This window comes from Hyperoodon ampullatus (genome assembly GCF_949752795.1).
Source record: "Hyperoodon ampullatus genome assembly, chromosome: 11".
NCBI lineage: Eukaryota > Metazoa > Chordata > Mammalia > Artiodactyla > Ziphiidae > Hyperoodon > Hyperoodon ampullatus.
Window position 1 is genome coordinate 56,387,310 of NC_136924.1, and position 23,531 is coordinate 56,410,840.

General features: G+C 38.7%; 1 protein-coding gene across 2 annotated transcripts in view; it reads left to right on the forward strand.

Annotated features, from left to right (window-relative positions):
• The window catches only part of DIP2B (disco interacting protein 2 homolog B), a gene marked incomplete at its 5' end in the record, with an annotated part of 237,572 nt that overhangs the window by 153,084 nt on the left and 60,957 nt on the right, over window positions 1–23,531 (forward strand). For both annotated transcript variants that reach the window (XM_079714089.1, XM_079714088.1), the window contains 3 exons: window positions 8,439–8,564; window positions 18,923–19,135; window positions 23,323–23,478. In XM_079714089.1, coding sequence (XP_079570215.1) covers window positions 8,439–8,564; window positions 18,923–19,135; window positions 23,323–23,478 — 495 coding nt within the window. The remainder of the gene's footprint in view (window positions 1–8,438; window positions 8,565–18,922; window positions 19,136–23,322; window positions 23,479–23,531) is intronic.

Genomic DNA, 23,531 nt, shown 5'->3' on the forward strand with positions numbered 1-23,531 from the left:
CTCCTTATCAAGTATATGGTTTGCAAATATGTTTTCTGATTCAATAGGTTGCCTTTTCACTCTGTTGTTTCTTTTGTTGTGCAGAAGTTTTAAAGTTTGGTGTAGTCCTGTTTCTATTTTTTGCTTGGATGTCCAAGCAAATTATTACCCATTCCGAGGTCATGAAGTTTTTTCCCCTGTGTTTTCTTCTAGGAGTTTTATAGTTTCAGGTCTTATGTTTAGGTCTTTAATTCATTTTGATTAATTTTTGTATATGGTGAAAGATAAGGGTCCAACTTCATTCTTTTACATATGGATATTCCAGTTTCTCCAGCACCATTTGTTTCTATCAAGACTATCGTTTCCCTGTTGTATAGTCTTGACACCCTTGTTGAAGACCGTTTGACCGTATACACCAAGGTAATTTCTGGGCTCTCCGTTCTGTTCCATTGTTCTACATGTCTGTTTTTATGCCAAAATTATGGTCTTGGTTACTGTAACTTTGTGATATGTTTTGAAATCAGGAAGGGTGAAGCCTTTAGCTTTGTTTTTCTTTCTCAAGATTGTTTTGGCTATTTGGAGTCTTTTGAGATTCCATATGCATTTGGGAATTTTGTTTTTTTATTTCTTCAAAAAATGCCATTGGGATTTTTGATAGAAATTGCATTAAATCTCTAGATTGCTTTGGGTAATATGGACATTTTAACAATATTAAGTCTTCTAACCCATGAACATGGATGTCTTTCCATTTATTTTTGTCTCCTTTTATTTCTTTCATCAATGTTTCATAGCGTACACATCTTTCACCTCCTTGGTTATGTTTATTCCTAAGTGTTTTATTCTTTTTGATGCTATTGTAAATAAGATTTTTTTTTTTACTTTTCAGATGATTTGTTTTTAGTGTTCAGAAATACAACTTATTCTTGTATGTTGATTTTCTATCCTGCAATTGCTGAATTTGTTTATTAGTTCTAACAGTTTTTTTTTTCTAAAAGTTGTATATGTGAGATCTCAAGGGTTTCCCACATATAACATCATGTCCTCCACAAACAGAAACAGTTTTACTTCTTCTTTTCCAATTTGGATGCATTTTATTTCTTTTTCTTGCCTAATTATTTTGGCTATGATGTCCAGTACTGTGTTGAAAGAGTGTGAAAGTGGGCATCCTTGCCTTATTCCTGATCTTAGGAGGAAAAGCTTTCAGCTTTTTCTGTTGAATATGATGTTGACTGTGGGCTTTTCATGTATGATCATTATTATCTTGAGCTAATTTCCTTCTGTTCCTGGTTTGTAGCATGTTTTTATCATGAAAGGATGTTAATTTTGTCAAATGCTTTTTCTGCATCTGTTGAGATGATCATATGAGTTTTGTCCTTTGTTCTATTAGAGTTTTACAGTTATTGAGTTGAATTTGTTCACATTTGTTGAATCAGCTTAGGTATGGTATGTATGGTCTTTTTAATGGTCATGCTGTATGGTCCTTTTAATGTGCTGTTGAATTTGGTTTGTTAGTATTTTGTTTAGGATTTTTGCATTAATATTCAGGGATATTGGTGTGTAGTTTTCTTTTCTTGTAGTGTCTTTGCCTGGCTTTGGTATCAGGATAAGGCTGGCCTTATAAAATGAATTTGGAAATGTTCCCTCCTCTTCAGGTTTTTGGAAGAGTTTGAGAAGAATTGGTGTTAATTCTTCTTAAAGTGTTTTGTAGAATTCTCCAGTGAGATCTGGGCTTCTCTTTTTTGGAAGGTTTTTTATTACAGAGTCAGTGTCATTAGTAATCGGTCTGTTCCGATCTTCTGTTTCTTCATGATTTAATCTTGGTAGGCTATATGTTTTCTAGGGACTTGTCCATTTCTTTTAGGTTATCCAATTTATGCGCATAATTATTCAGTGTCTTATAATCTTTTTTATTTCTATGGCATCAGGTGAAATATTTCCTCTTTCATTTCTGATTTTAGTTATTTGTCTTTTCTTAATCTAGCTAAAATTGTGTCAACTTTGTTCATCTTTTCAAAAAATTAACTCTTATTTTTGTTGATTGTTTTCAATTGTTTTTTTTATTCTCTATTTTGTTTATTTCTACTCAAATCCTTGTTATTTCCTCCTTTTGCTAACTTTGGTTTTAGTTTGGTCTTTTTTGAGTTCCTGCAGTTGTGCATTTAGATTGCTAATTGGAAATCTTACATAAATTTTTTATTAAAAAAGTTTGCGTGGCAATAAACCACTGCAAACAATATCAAAAGACAAATGACAAACTGAAAGAAAATATTTCTAACATATCTCAGAGATAAAGGGCTAATATCCTTTATATATGAAAAACTTTTAAAAATCAAGGGAAAATAAAGTGAGAATCCCAGTGGAAAAATGGTAAAGTGACATGAACATTCACTTCACTTTCAAACAAACAAATATTAAATGGCTCTAAAATCCTCTGTAAAGATATTTAATCTCACTAATGATAAAAGAGGTGCAAATTTAAAGTACACTGAGGGGGGCTTCCCTGGTGGCGCAATGGTTAAGAATCTACCTGCCAATGCAGGGGACACGGGTTCGAGCCCTGGTCCAGGAAGATCCCACATGCCGCGGAGCAACTAAGCCCGTGAGCCACAACTACTAAACCTGAGCTCTAGAGCCCATGAGCCACAACTACTGAGCCAGCGTGCTGCAACTATGGAAGCCTGTGAGCCTAGAGCCTGTGCTCCGCAACAAGAGAAGCCACCATAATGAGAAAACAAAGAGTAGCCCCTGTTCACCACAACTAGAGAAAGCTCGTGTACAGCAACAAAGACCCAACACAACCAAAAATAAACAAATAAATTTATTAAAAAAAAAATAAAGTACACTGAGGAAATTTCCCTGGCAGTCCAGTGGTCAGGACTCCACACTTCCACTGCAGGGGGCATGGGTTCGATCCCCCGTTGGGGAACTAAGGTCTTGCATGCCACACAGCGCAGCCAAAAAAACAAAAAATAAAATAGTACCATTTCTCAGCCACTGAACTGGCAACAGTGAAGATAGATAACACACTCTGAAGGTGAGGCTATGGGGAAACAGGCACACCTATACATTGCTGATAGTACTACAATATGACAAAGCTCTTTCAGAGGGGAATTTGGCAAGATGTAACAAAATTTAAAATGTATTCAATTTTTGATTTAGGAGTCTCACTTGTAAGAGTTTATCCTGAAGATATATTGTCATCAGTATAAAAGTACATTTGCACAAGACTGTTTGTTGTATCATTATTTGTAATTGTAAAATATTGGAAACACTTAAATGCCCACACATAGGATACTAGTAGAATAAACTGTGGTATACAATGGAGTGCTATCTATGCTGCTTTAAAGAATGAAAAAGATCTCTAGTAGCCGATACAGAATGAATTCCAGGATATATTGTTAAGTGGAAAAAGCATAGTGCAAAAAAGTATATATTGTATGCTACTTTTTGTGTATGAAAGACAGGGATATGAGAAAATATGGTTATTTGTTGCAAAAAGAAATATAGGCAGGATAAGTCAATAAGGAGATTGGTTACCTATAGAGAAGGTGGAATTGGGGTAGAAGTGGTTATTGGGGGTAGTGACACATCTTTAAGTTTACCTTTTCGTATAGTTTTGACTTTTGGAACCATGTTAATTAGAGAAAAACTGGGGCTTCCCTGGTGGTGCAGTGGTTGAGAGTCCACCTGCCGATGCAGGGGACGCGGGTTCATGCCCTGGTCTGGGAAGATCCCACATGCCGCGGAGCGGCTGGGCCTGTGAGCCATGGCCGCTGGGCCTGCATGTCCGGAGCCTGTGCTCCGCAACGGGAGAGGCCACAACAGTGAGAGGCCCGCGTACCGCCAAAAAATAAAATAGAATAAAATAAAAATAAAGAAAAACTATCTTTACTCACACTATTCCTGACATCTAGTGTGTGGGTTTTCCACCCTGAGCAATTCTCCAGTGCTCTGCAGACACCAACTAAGTATCCTACAATTTAATTCAATTTTGACATTAGCTACCTGGAGTTAGTGCAGACCCCACAGGCTCATTCCCACAAGACTCCCCCCACCTTTAGACGCCAATCACAAGTACAGATTTTCCTCAACTCACAATGGGGTTACATCCCAATAAACCTATCATAAGTTGAAAATATTGTAAGTTGAAATGCATTTAATACATCTAACCTACTGAACGTCATAGCTTAGCCTGATCTGCCTTAAACGTGCTCAGAGCACTTACGTTAGCCTACAGTTGGGCAAATGGAATGGCTGTATGGTTACAGAATCGTTATAAGTGTATCAGTTGTTTACCTTTGTGATCTTGTAGCTTGCTGCCACTGCCTAGCATCACGAGAGAGAATCATACCCAGGAAAAGATAATTCAGAATTCGAAGTACGGTTTCTATTGAATGCATATTGCTTTTATACCGTTGTAAAGTCAAAAAATCATAAGTTGAATTATCATAAGTTGGGGACTGTTTGTAGTGGGTGCCCACATTACCCATACTTCTGTCCATCTTGGCTACAGATGAAGATTCCCACAACCCCCTCCTCAGGTTTGATTATTTGTTATAACAGCTCACCAAACCCAGAGAAATACTTTACTTAATGTTACCAGTTTATTATAAAGGATACAAATGATCAGCCAGATAAAGAGGTACATAGGGCAAGGTCCAGAAGGGTCCCAAGCCCAAGAGCTTCCATCCCTGTGGAGTTTAGGGTACACCACCCTGCTGGCACGAGGATGTGTTCACCAACCGAGAAGCTCTCCAAACCCCTTACTTCAGGGTTTTTTATGAAGGCTCCATTACCTAGGCATGCTTGACTAAATAATTGGCCATTGGTGATTAGCTCAATCCCAAGTCCCTTTCCTCTCCCCAGAGGATGGAGCGTGGGGCTGAAAGTTCTAAGCTTCTAATCATGACGTAGTCTGTCTGGTGACCAGCCCCCACCTGGAAGCGATCCAGGAGCCCACCAAGAGTTGCCTCATTAGAACAAAAGACATTCCTGTCATTCAGGAAATTACAGGGTTTTAGGAGCTCAGTGTCAGGAACCCAGGCAGAGACCAAATGTATATTTCTTATTGTGTCACATAATGTTTAATCCACACTTTGGAAAGGACCTCTGGAATACAAAGAAAAACAAATGAACCTAACAGTATTACTCAACAGAATAATATAACCACCAGAGCGGGGAGGGGTGAGAACTAACCTAAATAGCTTTTTTTTTTTTTTAATATTTATTTATCTTTGGCTGCATTGGGTCTTCGTTGCTGCGCGTGGGCTTTCTCTAGTTGCGGCAAGCGGGGGCTACTCTTTGTTGTGGTGCATGGGCTTCTCATTGCGGTGGCTTCTCTTGTTGCAGAGCACGGGCTCTAGGCGCGCAGGCTTCAGAAGTTGTGGCTTGTGGGCTCTAGAGCACAGGCTCAGTAGTTGTGGTGCATGGGCTTAGTTGCTCTGCAGCATGTGGGATCTTCCCAGACCAGGGCTCGAACCTGTGTTCCCTGCATTGGCAGGCGGATTCTTAACTACTGCACCACCAGGGAAGCCCTCCAAATAGCTTTTTGAACACAATACTTTAATTTAGTCTAAAGACAAAAAGAACTCAAATATTGAACTCTAGTTAGATTTATCTTTCATAGGAATTTTGAAACTACTTTCTGTGTATTGTGGCATTGAATGAATGAGTAAAATATGTTGATTATACTGTGAACCAGGTGTTTTACTGTTAGAGAAGGAAGTTTACAAATGGAAAGGGGAAGATTGGAATGAATTCTGTGGTGTTGAATTGGAATTGTAGGTATTAATATGAACTCATGGTTTTTAATATAGATGAAAATAGATATAGATACATATGTGTGTATATTGGTTTATGTTTATATTCCTCTATCCACTGAAAGGGCTTAGAAGAAAGACCCCAATAGCAGTGAGCACTCCTAGTTCTAGGATCTTGGTTTCTAAATACCATTCTTCACTAAGAGGAGCCAGAGCTCCTTGGAGAAATGTATAATTCCAGTGCTGGAGCAGGGAACGTACCAGATGAGCATGGATCATCTTGTACCACGAAACAAAGACCATTCAAAGTGACCAGAATACATCAAAAGGACGTAAGAAGTGGTTTGAAGGGGCTTCTGTTGGCCAAAGCTGGGATATATGAGCATCAAAATAAGTAACCATAGTAACAGACTAGTCATGGAATAAAATGAGAATTGATAGGTCCAAATATAAATAAATGAATGGTGATATAAATAAATAAAAAGTGGAGAAAGGAAAGCTTTTTCTTAGAAGAGAATACCAACTATAAATACAGAAGGAATGATGGAGTTATGAAAACCACCATTTTGTAACCATTATAATAATTGATTCAGCCAAGAATTATCAATGGATGCTGAAACTAGTGGGTGAAAGTTTAAGGAAGTATGTAACATTTACATAGTCTCGAAAGTATTCATCCATAAATTATTTATTAATTACACAAAGGAAAGAATAGTAATTTACAGTAGATTAACTTAGCAGACACCATTAAATAAAGTCATTATTACCAGTAACAGGGCAGATGCATCTTGATATCTTGTTTCAGGAAGATACATTACTTCTGTGGTATTCCTGCCAAAATGCATAACCTGAATCTAATTCTGAGGAAATATCAACAAACCAAAATTAAGGGACATTCTACAGTGTAACTAGTCTATACAAAAATGTCAAGGTAATACAAGACAAAAGTTGAGAAACTGTTACAGATTATAGGATGATAAAGAGACATGACAACTAAATGTAATGTGTGATTCTGTATAGTGTCCCGGATCAGGAAAAAAGGGGGAAAATTGTAGATGACATTATTGGGACAGTTGACTAAGTTGGAATATGGGTTGTGGGTTAGATAATAGTTTGTATCAATTTTGAATTTCTGGATTTTGAAAAATGCACTGTGGCTATATAAGAAAAAAATCCTTCTTCGGAAATACGTCTCAGCAGTTGTTGGAATTAATCCTAAAGAAATAGGATTAGACATATGTGCTAAAATGAAAATACTGAATTATTCTTGTGGATAGTTGTATGGATAGTAGCAAAAATTTGGAAACACAGTTATTTAAATAAATCATGGCACATTTATACAGTGGCACATTTATACAGCCCTTTAAAATTATATTGTAGATCTCGGGCTTCCCTGGTGGCGCAGTGGTTGAGAGTCCGCCTGCCGATGCAGGGGATACGGGTTCGTGCCCTGGTCTGGGAGGATCCCACATGCCGCGGAGCGGCTAGGCCCGTGAGCCATGGCCGCTGAGCCTGCGTGTCCGGAGCCTGTGCTCCGCAACGGGAGAGGCCACAACAGTGAGAGGCCCGCGTACCAAAAAAATAATATTAATAAAAATTAAAAAATTTAAAATTATATTGTAGATCTGCATTTACATAGAAAGATGTTTCTAGTTATATTAGTGAAGGCTTTTGGGTTGCATGAAATAGGATAACCCAGTCTAGCTTAAATGGCTGGGGTAGTTTATAGAAGCAAAGGAACAGCTGAGAGATCCCTAGGAAGGAGAGACAGCTCTGGGGATCTCAACCTTGAAGTTCAAGAACTTCCCTTCTTTCTAGGGCACTGCCATTCAAGTGACTCCACTCTAGGAGCTGTGGTTTCTTGATTCAGAGTTTCAATTCCCCCCTCTCCCCAAAACGATCCGGTTGGTCCAGCTCTTACAAGGGACAGGCCTTTAAAGGTCATTTGCTTATGTAGATTGGGCCCATTCCTTGAGAATAGGAAATCATTGTGATCCAGGAAGCCACCTCAGATGTTATCTACCTCAGTAGGATTTTATAAGAGTTAAAAAATCAAAGCACAGTACAAAATACTGTGTGTAGTATGATCCTATTTTGTACACGTGTAGATTGAGTTTGGGGATGGGAGTGGAGAATCAGGAGTTCTGCCTGGATATGCTATTTTGAGATTCCTATTAGACATTCAAGTGGAGAGCTGAATTCTTTTGTGGCCAGAGTGGCAAACAAGTACCATCAGCCCTTATATTTTCTAGATCAAAATCAGCCCTTCTCTTCCTGTGGTATAGAACTGAGGAGTCTCAACCCCTTTCAGACAGCTAAGCAAATCCTAAGCTTGAAGAACAGAGAGTGTCCTGTAGGCACCTGCACAGCACACATTCCGTTCAGAGGTCGGGTCCCCACCTGGCCCAGATCCGTGTTAGACTTTTCCTCTCTCTCCACCCCCACCCCCATCTCCATCAGCTCCTTCTCTGCTGTGTTAAGCAGTCTCATTATCATTCTCGGCTTCATTTTCCTCCCCTGTAAATTATCCTTGACCACTTCTTTTGTCTCTTTTTCATATTCATTTTTGTTATAACGCAAATGATAAATAAAAGTCACCTAAACATCCCTTTTTAAATATTGAGGCAGTGATAGTTCAGCTCACAGAAGTAAACACTTTGAGAACCAGGACCTAATAAATGCAAATGTTTAATCTTTCAGATATCCACACAGAAGCAGTTCAAGCTGCACTGGCAAAGCATAAAGAACAGAAAATGGCTTTGCCCATGCCAACCAAAAGGCGGTCCACATTTGTCCAGTCTCCTGCAGATGCCTGCACACCTCCCGGTAGGTTTATCAGAAGCTTTCTGTCTGACAGTTACTACTTTGATGTTTCTCAAATGACTTCTGCTTTTTCTTTTCTGAGGTAGGAGCCAGAACTCCTTTCCTGTCATCAGAGATGTATGAGAGTACACACTGAAGGCGACAGGTTTTGATTGTTGCATCATAAACCACACACAAAGAGAGAGAGGCCTCAAGAGTAAAGCTATTTTTTTAAAAAATTTCCTTCTGAGTTTTCAGCATTTCCTTGCTGTAATCTCCAAACTCATGTAGTCATAAATAAATAAAGCCAAAGCTTAGGGTCTAAAAAATATCCTTCTGTGGTTAAATATAATAGTTATTCTCATTGACATCCAAAATATGACCCAGAGTCATATGTCTTTAACAAATTTATACTCCTAAATCAGATGCTTTTTCTCTGCAACAATCACAGAAATATGTGGTCTTGGGACAAAATTTTTTTGTGTCATGAGAGGGAGAAGTCATGCAAAGTTATAATATATCTGGAAGACGTATGTAAGTGTGTTTATATGTGTTAATATATTTTGTATATGTTTATATGTTTTTAAGAATCCACTTTCTATAATAGGATCAGGAGATCAGCGGGAACTAAGAGACCCCTCCCCATCCCCTAGGCTTGGAAGCCTTACCCCCCACGCCTATAAATTCATATTTGAGGAGCAACTGGAACAACTTCAAGTTGTCGTTTCTATTCAGAATCTTTCCCAAAGCTTTAAAAAAATTGTTAGATGAAATCACAGACAGAATCTCGATGTAGGCCTCTGAGACTAAACATAGTAAATCTATTTCACAGCCTCAGTATAGTGTCTGTCTCGCTACCGTCATGTTACTGGTAATGAAATCTTTGGGGAAAAATGTCTCCTATACTGTTTTGGTCTCAGCGACTTACCCTGTCTTTTGGGGGAGATTCCCAGGAAGGTTACATTTGTTGTGGTTGACTTTGATTCACAGCTGTCAAGTTGAGCTGTTCACGCTGATCCTATTCCCTGGCCTGGGTTTATATTAATAGTCTTCTCCTAGGTTTTGGCTAACTTCTCAGAGCATTTGGGTGTGCTGTGGGCTCATTAACTGTGTGTGCTTTTTTTTCTTTACATCTGTGGTGTCAATATGTTCAAAAGAGAAATAGCTCTGTGGCTTCAAGTGTTTCTCAGAACGTAACACAGGATACCTCTTGCAGACCATCACAATGAGACATTTTGTGTCTATAGTGGTGCATACTTCCAGCCCACTCATTCAGAATCTTGGACGGCTTCCCTTCCGCATTAGTACAGCACCAGTTGGGTCCTCGTGGACAAAGGGGGCTCTCAGTTTCGTAGCTATTCCTTCCTGGCAGATTCTGCCGCAGCGCGGCTGAGGGTTCAGTTATAGTAAATGGCAAAGGGTAAGGAGCAATGTGACTGGGAGTTCTTAGAAACAATCCTCTCCAGAACTGTACTAAAGAAATGCAGTTTCACAGTAAATAGTCTGCTCCCATGGCCTCGGGTGAAATGTGAGAGTGCCGCAAAGGATCTTAAGAATGCTCGGAAGGAATGGAAACCTTTTCTATCCCCTTACAAAAGTCATAGCCTGAGGGGAATTTACCAACTCTAAATCACGGCTATTCATTGCTGAATGAGACTGTAGTCCTTTGGAATTCACCACAGGCCTCTGTATTTCTAAACAGTAATGTTCTCCTCTGTCTGCAGCCTTAAAGATGTGGCATCATTTTCTTGATCACCTTGTGGTTTTAATAATTTCATGATTGTAAAGATTCAGTCCTCTCTCCTAAGACCTTTATTCAGCAGAGCAGAGAAATAAAAAGGTTTCCTATCCATTTATGTCCTCTTCCGGGAGCTCTGAATAGTACATGAGAGATGTTAATACGCTCTTAGAGACATCAGTGTTGTCAAATAGAAGAGGAATTCTCTCCCAGCATGAGCACTGAGAGTACCCCACATAGCGGTTTCTAACATGGCCCCCACATAGAGCTGGATCTTGATGCTCTTGTTCAACAATAACGCACGTGTCTGGGACAAATCCTGTGCTCCAGTGTGAGGGAATGTGTGGGAAGGACTGTATCATAAGGCTTCCGTTAGCACCTTTCGTGTGGGGGGATAGAATTTGCTCTTCTTAGGTTAGGATTTGGATTCCATTCTCTCCAAGCATCTGAGAACCACCAGTTAGAGACTTGGCTGTTGAACTTTAACCCTTTATCGCTATCTCCCAGAACCTGTTACAGCCTAACCCAGGGATGGCAGGTAGGTTTAATCTTGCATATTTACTCTGATAGCCCCCCCAAACCCTGAAGTTTAGAGGAAACGCTGAAGCTGCGCTCAAGGGGTGGGGAGGAAGAGGAGAATTGACGTTAATTATTGCTGGTTATAGACTGATTTTTTAAAAAACCGATTCTAGGCAGCTATAAAAGTGACCTTGCTGTGATTTTCTTTCTAGAAAAGTTGTGCCAGTCTTGCAGAGCAAAATTGACCTCAAATTTCACAGTATTTTAGTTGTGTTGTCCTTTGCACACTAAGAAGCCACACCACACGCATCACAAAACATGTTTCCAGTCAGAGCCCTTACTCTGCACGTGCTGTGCCAGGTGAACCTAGTTTCTGGGATACCTGCTAGAGCACGCTGGCCAGTTGGCTTCTTTGGGAGGCACCCAGCAGATAACTATCAGAATTACTGAATTGAAAATTTAGAGCTGTTTTTGGAGAGATTTAACAAAAAGGATTTAAGGAGTAAACTATGTCATAAGTCTTGGCTTTATTCATAGTATCATATAGTCTGGAAAATATGGTAAACAGCATGAGAAATCGTTTGTCTTTTGTTCATAAATCCTTCTCAAATAATAAAATGTCAGTCAGCCTAAAATTTGCTTATTGATATGTGCACTGCTTTCTGTCTTGTGGATTGGAAAATTTAGATTCTCCAAGTTGGTAGCAATCTATGGTTCTTTTCGTGCCTGTGGCCTTTTACATAGTCTTTTAGACTGCTTGAATTACTGCCATCCAGTTCCCTTTATGTGCTGAAACCATTTACTAATGTCATGAGGCAATTACCTCAGCTCTTTCTGTGTAGGGGTTCTTTGTGTAACACTATTACTCATTCGTACAGATAAACACAATGCAAAAACTACAGCATATATTTTTTCTCCTCTAAGCTTTTTCTGCACCCGTGTGGACTTACCCTACACTGCGTTCTGAGGGTACACAGATGAACAAATAGACCACATAATGACCCCAAAGCACAGTAAGGTATTTTGACCAACTTGCATAGAATGAAGCTTAAAATTAGAGGTCTGTGTCCACAGGTCTCTGCTTGAAAGTGTCTATAGTAGTAATTCATAGGGCCGGACAAAAGAGAAATTTACCTCTCTGCATTTCTGTATATGAAAATGATGCCCATGAACAGACTGGGATATTGTTATACTTTTAACACACTTTGATAATGCTTTATAGAATTATACTACGTAAAGGACTTTCATATACCAGTGGCTGCGCTGCCTCATTTGTTCCTCATAACCAACTACTCTGAGAATTGTGAAGTCCAGATGAGGAAACAAACAACCTTATAGTCACTAAGTGATTTGCCCCAGGTCATTCAGCAATTATGTGTCAGACTCGTTTTTTGATTTTCTTTTTTCTCTACTAAAGTGTCAGTTTTGGGAAGTCCTTTTTTACTTAATAGATACTCCTGTATGCGTGGTCCTGGAATGGGTATTATTCCAAACAAATTGAATAGCTATTGCCTTCTGAGAGCTTATAGTCCAAAACACGTAATAGATAGTTACCAACTTGGAGAGTTTCCCCGAAATATTCTAATTTTATTCAGAACCACAAAGTAAACAGAGATGGCAAATCAGACCTCTATAAACGTGGTCTAATTAATATATTTGAATCTTTTAATAATGTACTTTCATTATTGGTATGGGTTATGAGCAAAGCTCCATAATTACTTGGACGATTAGTATTCAATATTCTTTAAGCCAAAGCACAATAAAAACCCACTCTATCAGATTGAATTTGTTTATTTCAATAGGTTATTGTAAAATTTAAGGTTTTCCAATAAAAGTAATATCATAGTTACCATTTCTTGAGTACCTCTGGTCAAAGGGCTAAGTGCTTAACATATATATTTTTTATCATTTGTTCTCTCAACAACTCTCTGTACCATTTTACGGATGAGAAAACATTTAAAGAAACTCAATAACTTGCTCCAACATCTGTTTCTAGCTATGTAGTCAGTTAGATAACCTGAAAGTTCTCTCCTAGAAAGAGAGGAAAGAAAATTTCTCTTTCGAAATGCTAGATAGAATATAACCAGCTTCCTTTAAAATATACACAGGAGCAAGCGGAAGAGAATGATCACTGAAAATCAGTGTGATGAGATGGAGCTGACTTTGGCTGCCCAGGGAGAGGGGAGACAGTAAACAAGGGGCCTAAATTTTCATTACTCTACGGGTAGAAAGTATAAAACCTTGGACCTGTATAAGGTTGGAAGCTGGAATTGAGACCCCAAGAGGGACTCACATCTTTAGCGGAAGGGGGAACTAGAAAAAATTAACCTGCCAGCAAAAGAAGACCTTGTCGAGAAAGCTTGCCTGTTGCCTGGCCTTAGAATGATGGGGTCAGGGACCTTCCCTAACAATTTGTGGTCAGTAGGTACAAGAATTGAATTTCAGTGTCCTGCCTGGTAAGAACTGGTTAGAAAGTGGTCCTAGGCTGATGATACCCTGGGGCACAAATGGTTTCTGGAAGGATACAGCATCAATCCAGGGACTGACTTACTTACGGTCCCCACAGGTGAAGATCCACTGAATTTTTTTTTCTTTTTCTTTTTCTTTTTTTTTTTCTTACTTTAAGATCCACCATGAAAGAGAATCAATAGAAAAAGAACAACAACAGCAAACAGTAGAATTAAGACCCGTAAGAACTGATTTGCCCAACAGCTATCAGTGGGGCAGAGCTAAGACTGGAATTCAAAGCAGTCTGATTTTAAAAGCCTATTCTCCCACTTGGCATATTGCCTCGCATTCTGCCATACTGTCAAGTAAATGTTTCCTAGTCATTTTGGAGCTCTAACAATTGCTGCATGTTTGGTCTAACTTTTCAAGTAGGCAATAAGTTAAAAAAAAAAACTCTTTTCTCACCCCAATATTAATTGTAATATTAGTTCATTTTGTGAGATGTTTTTTCATAGACCTGGGACAATACCTAGAAAAACAGTGATCTCTTATAGGTAGAGTGACCCCAGAGTAATTGTTACTAGTGAGTGCCCCTCCCTCGTAAGTATGTTAATGGTCAGGCAGTGCATGGGCCTCTGCTGATTAGGCTCTACATAGTGATTTTCAGCCCCAGCCAGCTCTGTGTCCACAGAGGTTACTGTGGGATGCTGGAAAATCTCTTGAGTAGCTCTGAACATGTCCCTAAGCCTTGTCTGATGAATCAGTACTCACCCTTGTTGAGTTTAGTGCTAGATTAATCTGTTCAGAATTTGTAACCCAAAGTAAATTCAGAAGAATGGACTGCTTCCCGAACTAACCTTTTAATCTTCTCTTCCATATATGCTTTTACTCCCAGACTGCCCCTTCTTGGGTCTCTAAAGCTTTTCCCTCCTAAGCTTCAAACTCTATCTTTGCCTACATGGAAACTTCCTTTGCCTCTCTTGAAGGTTCTGGAAGTCCGTAATTCCCCTGACCCACCAATGCAAGAGAACATGACACTTTCCTGCCTGATACCACCCCTTCCCACCTGCCAGCCCCAAACACACACAAAAATTTCTTTTCATGGGCTCCAGAATATTGTGCACTAACTGTACAATGGTTAATGGTTAATGGTTGTTTCCTTTATTTGTTCTTTGAAGCTCCCATTTCCTGGCCCAGTTTATGTGGCATATTTTGGAATAGTTGTTAGAATGAGGTCTTTCTTTCAGTGAATCTTGACTTACCTGCTGTTCTAAGCTGGTATCTGGGCATAATAATAATTTGGGTATCAGCTGTCAGAACCCAGTGGCAAGCGCTGTCTTTCCAGGAACTTTTGCAGCTTGCACCATACCCTCAGGTTATATACACTAACCTTCAGTTGTTACCATCCTCTCACCAAGGCATCTTTTTCACCCCTACAAACCTTTTAAAATCAGGTTTGTTGAAGTATAATCGACATACAATAAGTTGCACATATTTAAAGCATATACTTTGCTATGTTTGACATAGCAAAACTGTGAAACCATCACCACAATTAAGATAATGAACATATCTATCACCCCCCAAAAGTTTCTTCATAATTCCCTTGTATACTCAACTCTCCCCATCCCCATGAGGTAACCACTGATCTGTTTTTTCTGTCACTATACATTAGTTTGCATTTTCTAGAATTTCATGTTTTTGTATAAATAGAATCACACAGTTGTTCTTCTTTTCGGTGGGTGGAAGGTCTGACTTCTTTAACTCAGCATAATTATATTGAGATTCATCCATGTTGTGTGTATCAGTAGTTCATTCCTTTTTATTGCTGAGTAGTATTCCATCATAAAGATATGCCACAATTTGTTTATCCTTTCAGTTGTTGATGGACATTTGAGTTGTTTCCCATTTTTAGCTATTACAAATAAAGCACCTATGAACATTCATGTACAAGTCCTTGTACAGATAGATATATGCTTTCATTTCTCTTGGGTAGATACCTAGGAGTGGGATGGAAAGATAATATGATAGGTATTTAAAATTTTAAGATAAACATTTTTAGATATAATAGATATATTTTCTACCAAGAATAAGGGAGTCATTTCCACAAATGGCTAAGGAGTGCTACAGCAGTTAAGAACAGTTAGTAAATAAATTCAGGACTTTTCTTCCCTTAAAGTCCACAAACTAATGGTTTATATGTTTTCTAATTGGTTATAAATGGATTTTAGGCTTCTGGTGATCAGTATTAAATGATACTATGTTAAAATCACATCAGTTATAACCTGAAGGTCAAACTGTGTTTCCAAAATAGTTTTCTGTTGTGTAGACCTATTATATTCATAATATACAAGAAGTTAGGCAAGGACTTTAGTTATGATAGATAAGAGTTGTGAGTTCCTGTTCAACCAGAGCAGAATCAGTGGGAAAATGATAGCTTTATTTCTATTAATATTAATTTAATCTTGCCCAATTTTCTACTAATCCATAACAATTTCATGGGTGACAGTTACTTTTAAAAAAAAAAAGGTACCAAATAAATGTATGAATATTTAAGGGAGCTTGTTTTTATCTTTAAAAAGACATAGTCCTAGAGCAGTGCTTACATTTTGTGTGATCTTAACATGTGATCAGTTGTAAGCTTTTCACAGCCACAGTTTTGTGTCTGTGAGGTAACATGGGGTGGGTTTTTCAGGGCAGAAGGGGACTTGATGTTTATTGGCCACCTGCTATATGCTGGCACTGCTGGTGCTTTCTGTAGCTTGTCTCATTTCGTGGTCTTACACAGCAGTTAGCACAGAGGCGAGTTTCCTCAGCTGACTTATGTGGCCCTTAGCAACCCAGTGCTGTCTACTCATCCAGCCTCATCTCTCGTCAGTACCAGGTTTGCATCCTGTGCTTCAGCTGGTCTCATTTCTTCCAGATCTACAAATGTACTTTGTTTCCTGTCCCCTCCCAGGTTTCTCACATGCTGTTCCCTCTACCTGACTCTCCTCTCTCCTCTCATAAGTAATTCCTGCTTACCGTTCTCACCCTGGTTGAGGTCTCACTTCCTTGGGTGCCTGCCTCGAACTCCTTTAAGACTCTAAGTCCTGTTAGAGTAGGGACTGTGTCTTCTTGCTTACCATTTTATTCCTACCAACTAGTGTAGTACTTAGAGTATTTGTTGAATGGACGAACAAGCGAACAACCTTCTCAGATGGGTAATTTTGTCCCCAAGTCACATAGCTAGTAAATGGTGGACCCCAGAGTTCAGATGGAAGGAGGACCCCAAAGCCATATTTTTTCCACTACACTAAGCCTCCCCACAGTTGTAGTCACTAAACACTCTGAGGAGGACTGGCAGGCAAATGAGGTAATTGAATTGAAACAATATACCTAATTACATGTTGATCCAATATAGGAACATAATGAAGCCAATTTTCCATAAACCTAATCATGAAAATACTGGTTTTACTATCTTTTTAAAATTGAGTTATTCTGATTTTAGACTTAACACAGATTACAATAATTGATTCAGTAAAGACAGCCTGCAAATACAGTTGAGACTGTGGGATCCTGAGATGTATCACCCCAAAAATACTTTATTCTTAGGGTCAGATTCACTTGTCCCATTCCTCCCACATGTACTTTTTTTTTTTTAAGCATATTTGCAAAGACTGAAATCTCTGCCTCCCAAGGTACAGATGAAATGTTAGAATATTTTCTTGGAGATTATGCAAAAGTGTTTTCCTTAAGTAAAAGGTTACAGATTCTGTTACTTTTCTTTCTCTGTATTTTCCTTTAATCGCCCTCTGTTTAATTATAAATCTCTTTTCCTTTATTTATTTATTTTTTTTTTGGCGGTACACGGGCCTCTCACTGTTGTGGCCTTTCCCATTGCGGAGCACAGGCTCCGGACGCGCAGGCTCAGTGGCCATGGCTCATGGGCCCAGCCGCTCCATGGCATGTGGGATCTTCCCGGACCGGGGCACGAACTCGTGTCCCCTGCATCGGCAGGCAGACTCTCAACCACTGCGCCACCAGGGAAGCCCTTTTTTTTTTTTTTTTTTTCCTTTTCCTTTTCCTTTTAAAGAACCTCATTGCTTTATCCCTTTGGAGTCTGGTCACTGTTTACCTCCCGAGCCTCATCTTTTGCCCTTCCTTACCTCCTCAAAGTGTGCTGCATTTACATAGAAGTACTTCAGATCCCTGGCTGAGATTGGTGCCCCTCCTGTGAAACCCTTCACTCACCCCATTTCCTAGCATCTGTTATATTCGTATGAAATAGTCTGAGGGGTTGTGTATCTCCTGTATTAGATGGTAAGCCTTCTTAGGGCATTTACCATCTCAGAAGAATTCATACATCTCAGAATCCCCAGAACCTGACAGTTCCCAGCACATATTACGTAGCTAAGTAGTACATTGTAATAAATAAATAAGTAAGTAAGTAAATAAGTCTTGGGCCTCAGATCTCCTTCAGTATGAGAGAATGAGTCAGAGGTAGTTCAGAGCAGGAAGCAAGGATGTAGTCATTATTCTAACTTTCTTACTGCGGATCTGCACAGTTTGACTTCTAGATTAAATTAGTCTTTTGTTGTTCGAATTTCCATTGTCAGGTTTTAGCAGTGTTTTAGCCCTGTTAGTTATCTGTTTGGCTCTCTGAACCAAAGTAATAGAACCTGGACCCACAGTTTCACCTGAGTTAGAGGAAAGAGTTCAGCAGGACTAACCACAGAATATTTAATTTTTAAAAAATTGAATGAAATTCAATCCACAGGCCATAAATTATAACCCTCAAAATCATTTAGAAGGGTTTATCTGACATCAGACTAAATGCCACTCTAACTTCTATGACTCGTAAACTCAGAGCCCTGGAATAAATTCCTGACTTTTGCTTCCCTTGGCTATCCTATATTTGGTTGAATTTTTCTTTTTTTTTTCTTTTTTTCAACATGCTTTTCTAATTTAGACCTTATTTTCCTGAAGTCAGAGCCAGTCTAAATACAGACATCAGTGAATTTCTCACAGTTCTCTCACTGGGAATCAAGGAGAGAAATACAGATCTGTGACCTCTCCAGTCACGTTTGGAGAGCTCACCTGTGCCCTGTGACCAGCTAGCTTTTCCACTAAAACCATGAATGCCTCCAGGCTGAGCACTGTTTCTTATTCCACGTAAGAATAAGTCAGTTCCTCAACACCTAGTTCACTATTTGGCACTTTAGTTGTTGTTACAAAAATAAGTGTTTATATTTCCCATCAAGATCATTTTCTTTTAAGTAGACACTAATTAGTAAGTACTTACAAAAACCAGTATAGCAGCCTATCACAAGGTTCTCTAATAAAGAGACTGAGAAAGATATAGAAGCACTTCAGAATTATTTGAACATAAGGAGATAAGCCAGAAGAATTCAGATACTGATTAAGCTCAGAACAGAAAAACAGTGAAGTTTAAATGTTCTAAAATGGGTTTTTTTAAAAGGGCTTAAAATTACCTCTAGATTTTGGCTGCTTTATTTTTGCAGACTTTGGTTCATAAACCTTTCCTTGAGATTCTCAAGCAACTTTACATATTAGTCTACCTTAAGAATGTGAATGTTTTTTGCTGCTGTCAAAATTGAATGTGTGATCGATGAGAAAGATCTGAAAGCCCTCTGTTCTAGGCAGGATCGAGAACTTCTTTTTTTCTAATTCCACACAGACACGTCTTCGGCCTCTGAGGATGAGGGCTCTCTGAGACGCCAAGCTGCGCTCTCTGCTGCCTTGCAACAGAGCTTACAGAACGCTGAGTCCTGGATCAACCGTTCAATTCAGGGATCGTCCACTTCTTCATCCGCATCTTCTACGCTGTCCCATGGAGAGGTCAAAGGAACCAGTGGGTCTCTAGCTGATGTATTTGCCAATACTCGAATAGGTAGGAGCTGGATCTACCCGAGAAGCCCAACTTATGTTCCATTTGGCTCCCAGTATCCAGGAAATAGGTTCTGATTTGTATTAGGTTTTTCAGGGTGGCCTAAAAAAAAATAGAATCAGAAAGAACATGACAGTTGATGAGGCAAAGAAGGAAAACACGAGCATTACACTTGGAATGATAGAGAGCGTCTGCATTATTGGTACATAGTATTGCCCACCTGAAGCCATAGCTATTTCTATAAGCAATACTCAAGCTGCAAGATATAACACCAGTCTTAGTGTGGTTTATCCCTATTGGAGAATATTCCATCAAGTAAAAGGTGTTAAAAGATGTAACGTATTAGATTTTCCCAGGATTGTTGTCTGCATTCTCTCAAACAAAAAAAAAATTAAACCTGAGCAAATTCTGAACTAAGGCAATATCAATAAGACCCTTTTGTCTTTAGCATAAAGACTGGATTTATTGTCCTTGCTGCTGTGCTATTGCTACAACGGAGCGTGCAGGCTGAGAATGTTGGTACTCTGTGAGCTGCTACCTGCTGCCAGTGCTCCTCTATGGAGTATAGCTTTCGCTTGGCTCTGCTGTGTGTGTGTGTGTGTGTGTGTGTGTGTGTGTGTGTGTGTGTGTGTGTGTGTGTGTGTGTTCTAAGAGTCTGTGACATCTGCAGATAAAGATACAGTTCAGATCTCTGCTTTTGCTTAATTAGTTGGTACACATGGCACTAAGTGATGTATATGAACATCATGTGTCTGTGAATCTTTTCCTTGTTTTTTAACAATCCACTTGCATTTTGGTGTCTTAATTTTTATATCAGTAACCTTCCTGTTTCACCTTATATATATCTTTATTCTATTAATTGATTTCTGAAAAGAAGAACTTGGAAACCTTTCAATTTAAGCCTATAATTTTTAAAGAAAATAGCTACCTTGAGGGTATGCTTGCCTACATTAAAAGGCTGAGTGCCAGTAACTGATGGCTTGTCCTGCACTCTTAGCTGTGCCCTCAATTGACTGAACCTCCCGAAGCAGCTACGGGTGAGCATGCTCACCACCTCTTCTATTGGGAGGGTAAGCAGCAGAGCCATGGTGGGGCCAGGTTTCATTCCCACATTGTCTAAAAGAGAGCAGTTTCACTTGTTAAAAATATTTTCCTGATACCCAGTTAACTTTACCTGAATTTTTGTTAACAAGATGATTTCATCTGACTTCATATCTCATATTGCTTCCACTCTGTGAAAAGTTACCGGTTCAGGTACTCACAGGAACCATTTTATCCAACATTATTGCCTTTTTTTTTTTTTTTTTTTTTTTTTTTTGCGGTACGCGGGCCTCTCACTGTTGTGGCCTCTCCCGTTGCGGAGCACAGGCTCCGGACGCGCAGGCTCAGCGGCCATGGCTCACGGGCCCAGCCGATCTGCCGCATGTGGGATCTTCCCGGACCAGGGCACGAACCCGTGTCCCCTGCATCGGCAGGCAGACTCCCAACCACTGCGCCACCAGGGAAGCCCCGCCCGGTCCGGGAAGATCCCACATGCTGCGGAGCGGCTGGGCCCGTGAGCCATGGCCGCTGAGCCTGCACGTCCGGAGCCTGTTCTCCGCAGCGGGAGAGGCCAGAGCAGTGAGAGGCCCGCGTACCACAAAAAAAACATTATTGCCTTTTGGATGTCTGCTCTAACAGAAGTAATTCATGTTTCTAAAAGAAAAATTTGAAAGTACAGATAAAAGGAAAAATAATCTACAAACCCACTTCGTATGGATAACACTTCAGTGTTATCACTTTCATGTATATCCTTCTAGACCTTATTTGCATATAAATATGTAAGGTTTTGTTTTTGTTTTTACAGAAGTGAAATTGTACTAAATATAATGTTCATAACCTGCTTTTATTAGCAGTGTATCACAGACATTTTTTATATCATTAATATAGAATTATACTGTTTTTTTTATGGTTTCAAAATATGCAACTGTATGGCTATGCCCTAGCTTATTTTAGCCGTTTCCCTATTTTGGACATTTAAGGTAGTATCCAGTTTTTTGCTATTATGAAACTGGAATGAGCATCCTCGAACACACAACTTTGTGCATTTGTTTGATTATTTCCTCTTAGGATGTATTCCTATAAGTGGAATTGCTGGGTCAAATTAAAATGTCTATTTTTAAAGCTTTGTTATCACATTATCCTACAGAAAGAATATACTGCAATATACTTGTGCAAAGTATTTAAAGCTTTAAAAAATATTAAACTAGTAATTATAGACTTTTGGGGCATGGAAAGCTTACTCCCAAATTGATTTTAGAAATTCTTTATATTATGCTTTTTCCCTTTTTCATAGTTATGAGTGGCCTTTCATTATTCTTGCAAATTGTATATTTTGCTTCCTCTAATTTTCGTTTTCTTCTTCTAAGTTTTTTGTAACACATCCCTGTTGAATGGCTCTCTTCCAACTATATCATTATTTCTTTATAGTAAGAATCTCTACATGAAGCAGAATATAACACTGTTTAATCATGCTTAGAGCAAGGGAAGAACCTTTTCTGTCAAGTAGATCCAAGTAACCTATTGGTTATTTTATAAAAAAAGTGGATTTTATCTGGTTTTCTTCATTTGGGAACTTGAACGATCTGACTCCCAAGACACAATTTCTGTCTTCAGTGAAAGAAGAAACATAAATGGGATAAGTGGGATACAGCAGTAGAGGGGGATGAAGACCAGGAGGACAGTGAGGGCTTTGAAGATAGCTTTGAGGAAGAGGAAGAAGAGGAGGAAGATGATGACTAAGCAGTACTATGAATGGACCACAATATTTGCACATATTTGCAGATTTTTGCTGTTTTGGAAGTGTGTAATAAACCAGAAACAGTGCAGAACTGATGTTGAAGGAGGTGTTAGTTCTTTACTAGAAATGGGTGCATAATATAACTAGGCAGTGGTGGTGCCTTGGTACAGTCTGAAAAATGCTTAAGGCTTGTGAAAGCCTTTCAAGTATGGGATGGTGCATTTATTTCATCTGCAAACGATAATAAACCCTTTGTTATAACTGTCCAGAAGTGTGGGCTATGTATTATCTGATCATTTATGGTCCCAGTGAAAGTAAAGGTACATGAAAAACAATCTACAAATGAGCGACTTTTCTTTGTTTAGCTTTAGTTTTAACAAACGTTAAAGTATGATAAACACCACAAATGTTTTAAGTAACATCTGCTGAAGTTTTAATCTCTTGGTAAGCTCTGTTCATTTATTGACATTTTGCAGTGATACAAGAGTATTTATAACAACTCCATTCATAGCTTTAAACATTTTATTTTTGCCTATCTTGGTCGTAAGTTGGCATTCTGTCACATTCCACATAATATAGAGGGCTACATTTTGGGATTTACCTTTTTTTAATTGCCCAGAGTTATCAGATTATAAAAATGGCTTTTAATGGCTTAAAACATTTTTAAGCCTCTATTTTAGCAGATCAATACAGGATCTAATTCTTTTTATAAGCTATAGATCTAAAAATGATTGTGGGACCATATGTTCTCTGATATTGGTGACTTATGTTATTAAACCTTTTTTAAAAGGTTCATTATAAAAGCTGAAATACATTCTTAGCTTTTAATCTACCTGACTCTATCAGAAGCCTTTTAAGGAAAAATATAACATGCAAACGAGGCATTTTTTTGTATTCATTTTGGACTCCTGTCAATAAAATAGAAGTTTGACTCATTTAAAAAAAAAAAAAGAAGAAGAAGAAACATAAATAAACCAACGTAAACATGAAGAAATGCTCAGAAGACTAGACTGTTAGTAGCCATAATGATCATACTTTGATTTCATTTTGAAGTCACTTGCAATTTTTATTTTATTATGGTTATTTTTATAACATTGGATTTCTACCAGACTTTCTGTGTAGAAAACAGCGTTTTTGAGAAATATTTGATATGCGATTTGATCTTACTAAGGCTGCTCAAGTTCTCAAGAGTAATAATTTTAGAAAACTGATATGCCCCGGCTTAACCTCTTCCTCTCTCATTATATCTTGCTAGTAAAATGTGATTTTAAGGGTTGCTTTATTGGAGCTAGTGTCCCATTTATGTAGTTTTCTTTCTTCCTAAAAAACAAACCAAAAAAAAAAGATTTAAAGATTCTTATTTTTACTGCTAATGTAATATAATTCTAAATTTTGGTTTCCTCCCTCTTAGAGAATTTCTCTGCTCCCCCTGATGTCACTACAACTACCTCTTCTTTGTCATCATCTTCCTCAATACGCCCAGCAAATATTGATCTACCCCCATCGGGGATAGTTAAAGGCATGCACAAAGGATCCAACAGGTCCAGCCTCATGGATACAGCTGATGGTAGGCATCTCTGTTTGATAGCTAAATAGGGCATATTAGTTAAACAGAAAAAA